This window comes from Pyxicephalus adspersus, chromosome 9 (assembly GCF_032062135.1).
Source record: "Pyxicephalus adspersus chromosome 9, UCB_Pads_2.0, whole genome shotgun sequence".
NCBI classification, from domain to species: domain Eukaryota; kingdom Metazoa; phylum Chordata; class Amphibia; order Anura; family Pyxicephalidae; genus Pyxicephalus; species Pyxicephalus adspersus.
In genome coordinates this window covers 34,905,149-34,909,526 of record NC_092866.1, presented here as the reverse complement: position 1 = coordinate 34,909,526, position 4,378 = coordinate 34,905,149, and the positions used below count along the sequence as shown (strand labels likewise).

The following is a 4,378-nucleotide window of genomic DNA, read 5'->3' as shown; positions in this document are numbered from 1 at the left end:
TAAGTTTATATTTTCATTAGTTTGGTTTTTAAACAAAATAGAGATTAAGCTAGTTTATACAAACAAGCATCTTCACACAGGATACCAACTCAAACCCACACTGGCGAGCTCATGGAGTCCTGAAAAAAATGAGTGAAGACTGACAGGAAGAATGTGAAGAATGTTCTCACCTTGCACCCGGCATACACTTATATAGTTCGCCCAAACCAGCCACGGCCCACTTCACCAGCCCAGCCATGGGCGCCGCCAACCCTAGTAGCCCGGCCACGGGTCACCTCCACTTCCTTGCCTCGGCCACTGGACACCGCCACAGCACGCCCACGGTCCACCTGCACAGCATAGGCGCGAGTGCGGCCCACCTCCAGAGCATGTCTATTGCTTGGCCGTGTGTTAGGAGGTGGGTGGCCAGGGGCACGGGGCGAACGGACAGGGGGGCAGGGGCACAGGGTGGACTGCCAGGCGCACTGGGTGGACGGCCAGGGGCACGGGGTGGAGCCGGGGGGAAGAATAGAGCTGGCTGCTCTGCAGGAGATGGGGGGCCAGCAGGGCTTATTGGGATTTGTCAACCCAGCCTTTGAATAATCGCCTTATGTAGGCGAGATTGTTGGCCTACAGATTCACATGTTACAGAGATGGTCAACTCTGAACATATGTAGGCACCCAAATTGGCCAATTGTTCTTGGACCGATTCTATCAGACGATGCACGGCCGCCAGATGTTGGTTAAATTCTCGGTCCTGGCGATTTTGATTTATGTTTTCATGTAGGAGCGTAAGGACCGGTTCAAAATTATCAGAACCTGGGCCAGGCATCCTTGACATCACTAATCTATCAAAATGGTCAACAGCCTCTGACTGGGGTTTAGAAGCTGGCTGCCCACACTGGGATGACCCAATCCACCTGCATCCACTGGTTGCTATAAAGAGAAAAGAAAAAATTACTACAATATCATATAACTTTGTGGGTCACTATAACATTATGCAGACAGCATCCTGACATTGAAACATCAACTAATGTTAGACAAAAATGTTAGACACATTTTTTCTGAATCCTATACATTAAACATGGGTTGCTTATGGAAACCTCAGGTGTCTCCTATTCTGATTGTGGTAAATGTCCACCTGAGGGACCCTAAACAAAAAAAAAACACAAATGAAACACACATACACACACAGTTCTTACCTACCTCCACAGTGGATGCAGCCCATGAAAACTCTTCAGAACCAGAAACCAGCAGACATGGATGTTCTACAAAGGCACATCATATATCACATCAAAATGAATGAATGTGGTGACAAGTCTTCACATATCAAAAGTCCCCAATATTTCTCAAACGCAACATTTCTTTGGACAGATTAAGCTCACACATTCCCAAAGGGAGTCTGCACCAGAATCCTCTGGCAAGAAAAATTAACAAATGTTATCTATATATATAGATATATTATAGAAGGATCGAAGGTTATTACTTAGCTTTTGGAAGGCTGAACATACACACAAACCAAATTACCTGTATTCTCCTCCAGGCTTCTCTGCAGTGGATCAACGACCTCCTCCTGTAGATGGTGATCTAGTGATGAAAGCACAAAAACAAATGAAAAAGTAAGCTTGACTCTAACCCAAGTTCACTTGGATTGATCGGTTCACCACAAATCTAACCACAAAACATACCACTCCCAGAGCAAAAAATGTGTGAAATGAAACACTCATATTACACATGAGTGTGGTTATAAACATGATTAGAGACACGTGCACAATGTCAAACAAGATATACCATGAGGGTTCATCTTACCAGGAGGAAGGCCAGTGTCATCTCGATGCGAAGTGACATCCTCATCATCCATATGACCCCGAGCACAGAGGGCAGGAGGGGACTGCTGCGTCTCAGGGCGTACTATTGTAAAAAAATGGAAATACACACATTGTTAATGCAGGTCAAAAGAAGGTAAAAATACACCAAAGAGGTCATTTTCCAAAAATTATCTCATATTTCACCCCCAAGCATAAATACCTAAAAACACAATGCTATTTTGTTCTCAATGCTAATGACTAAACTGTTGCAATCCCACAAAAATGCAAAAATCAATTCACATTGGTATTTAGGTAATTTAAAAGGATTGAACTTACATGGTTGGCAAGCATCGGAGTCATCCCGGTAGTCCACCCCTACCACCGTTTCTGGCCCAATGAATGGCAACGCCAATCTTTCATACTCCTTGAGACGCTGCACAAGATGTTCAGGATAGGTCCCAATCCTTCCGACCTCTGTGGCCAGGACCCTTTTGACATGTCTGAAGATGTCACTCACACGCTTTTGACACTGGGTAATGGTCCGTTGTATACTGTCCACTGCATTTACACTCCTGGCAATTTCCTCCCAGAGTCTCTGCCTTACAGCATGGGAAGTCTGGGAGTGCAAGTCCCCACGGAGTCTAGGAAAATGTTGTACGTAGGACTCCATGAGGGCTGCATTTTGCTCAGGAGTGAAGCTAGTTGCCTTGGAAGCAGAATCCCTGGTCCGGCTCAGGTTGAGGGACCAGGGGCCTAGATGTTACTTGGCCTGCTTCACAGAGCAACCTAGCTGGCCTGAGGGAGCTGCCTGTTGGTCTATGGACTGAAGACCCTGGGGTGGCAGTGGTGGTGGTGGTGGCGGTGGTGGTGGCAGTGGTGGTGGCTCCTTGGCTCCATGTAACTAGAAGTCACAAAATAAAAGAGTTAAGGGTCAACACACCCAAAACATTTTTTGGAGGAATAAAGTCAATGGTGTATTCTTACTTGTTCTTGTTGCAACCTTTGTTCTTATTCTGTTTTCTCCCCAAGTTTTTGTTCTTTTTCTGTTTTCTCCCCAAGTTTTGGTTTGCATGAGCAGATTGGCTAAGAAACTGGGCAAATTTATAGGGATTCAGTACGTGCACACGCAAACGTGCACGTGCTCACGCGCATTCAAGTGTGCCCTGGCTCAAGAATTTTGTTTGCTGTTGTCATGGACCCAAATTTGGAACTCGACTTACTCTTCACAACTGCTGTTGTGACATTAAACACCACGTATCTGGTCATAACAGAAGAAGAGCAGCAACAACAACAACAGCAGCAACCAGAAGAGCAAGCTCAGACTTTGCAGTCCGGGCACCACGCATCTTCTTAGAGCGTAGCCGTCTGGAAAGTTTGCGTGACCAGGATGTCAAAAGGCGTTTCTGCCTGTCTCGCCAGGTCATCCATCACCTGTACAGCTTGCTGGAAGAGAAATATGCTCCAAAAACTAAGAGGAGCCAGGCAGTGCCAGGAATGACCAGGCTCTTGGCCACTCTTTATATTTTAGGAAGGGGTTCCTTTCAAACCTCCTCGGTCTTAATTTGTGGACTAAGCCAGCCTACAGTTTCCAGGGTTTTTACGAAGGTCATCAATGCCATTGTGGACCTTGTCCCACTATATATTCATTTTCCTCAAACAGCTCAGGAGTGGAGAAAGGTCAAGGTGGATTTCTTCAGGCGAGCGGGATTTCCGAATGTTTTGGGGGCCATCAACTGCACTCATGTGGCCATTCAGGCCCCTAAATTGCAGGAAATCGCGTTTCACAACCGGAAACGATATCATTCACTGAATGTACAAATAGTCTGTGATGCCAACAGGAAAATCATGAGTGCACGCACAGGTTTCCCAGGATCATGCCATGATGCCTTTATCCTGCGTCAGACAGCCCTCTACCAGAAATTCATCTCTGGAGAAATGCCTGAGGGCTGGTTAATAGGTAATGTATAATGTCATTACTGTAATACAACTAACAGTAGTCAAATCCTAAAGACACCTATTATGTTGCTATGTCCCTTTGCATTGTCAGAATGCCAGGCTATGACCTATATTGTATATATGTCATATTTTGTGCTAACATCTAATTTAGCAAAGACTTAATAAATATTGTACAATATTGGGAGCATGGGGGAAGAACTAACTTTCAGATATTCCCAGAAGCCCTAGTATAATTACTATTTTCAAAGCTCACGGTACTTCAGTGTGGTAGTCAATAGTAACAATGTCTCCTAACAACCAAAAAACAATAAAGTGACCGAAGAGCACAACCCTTAGCGACCTTTGTAAAGTATGTATTATGTTTGTCTTTTTACAGCTGACAAAGGATACAGGCAGCTTCCATGGCTTATGACACCTGTGCGCCACCACCGGTCTGAAGCAGAGCATAATTACAACAAGGCTTTGCATAAAAGCCTGGGGATTGTGGAGCAAACCATCGGGCTGCTAAAAGCATGGTTTCTTTGCTTGGCGCGCCCCGGTGGTGAGCTCCTATATGCGCCGTGGAAAGCTGCCCGAGTCATCATGGCATGCTGCATCCTGCACAACCTGTGCCTGCACCATGGGGATTCCTGGGA

At 45.7% G+C, this 4,378-nt stretch overlaps 2 protein-coding genes across 3 annotated transcripts in view; both read right to left on the bottom strand.

Moving 5' to 3' along the window:
• The window catches only part of LOC140337624 (solute carrier family 22 member 6-A-like), an 84,167-nt gene that overhangs the window by 70,226 nt on the left and 9,563 nt on the right, over positions 1-4,378 (bottom strand). The gene's annotated exons all lie outside the window — the stretch shown is intronic.
• LOC140337625 (uncharacterized) lies at positions 39-2,631 on the bottom strand. 2 transcript variants are annotated; one of them, XM_072421374.1, is made up of 5 exons: positions 2,124-2,630; positions 1,789-1,890; positions 1,507-1,566; positions 1,182-1,247; positions 39-915 (listed from the first exon to the last, which is right to left on the bottom strand). In XM_072421374.1, exons 1-5 carry the CDS (start codon positions 2,455-2,457, stop codon positions 563-565), a joined length of 915 nt encoding a protein of 304 aa, XP_072277475.1. In that variant the 5' UTR covers positions 2,458-2,630; the 3' UTR covers positions 39-562. The 2 variants fall into 2 exon arrangements, with proteins under 2 accessions (XP_072277475.1, XP_072277477.1); XM_072421376.1 differs by having other exon boundaries at positions 679-915; positions 1,186-1,247; positions 2,124-2,631.

Excerpts from the sequence above, each read along its gene's own strand:
- LOC140337625 (XM_072421374.1), bottom strand. The coding sequence starts at position 2,457 with ATGGAGTCCTACGTACAACATTTTCCTAGACTCCGTGGGGACTTGCAC. Across the intron at positions 1,891-2,123 it reads CTCCGATGCTTGCCAACCAT|TACGCCCTGAGACGCAGCAG; the intron begins GTAAGTTCAATC and ends TTTTTACAATAG. Across the intron at positions 1,567-1,788 it reads TGACACTGGCCTTCCTCCTG|ATCACCATCTACAGGAGGAG; the intron begins GTAAGATGAACC and ends TTTCATCACTAG.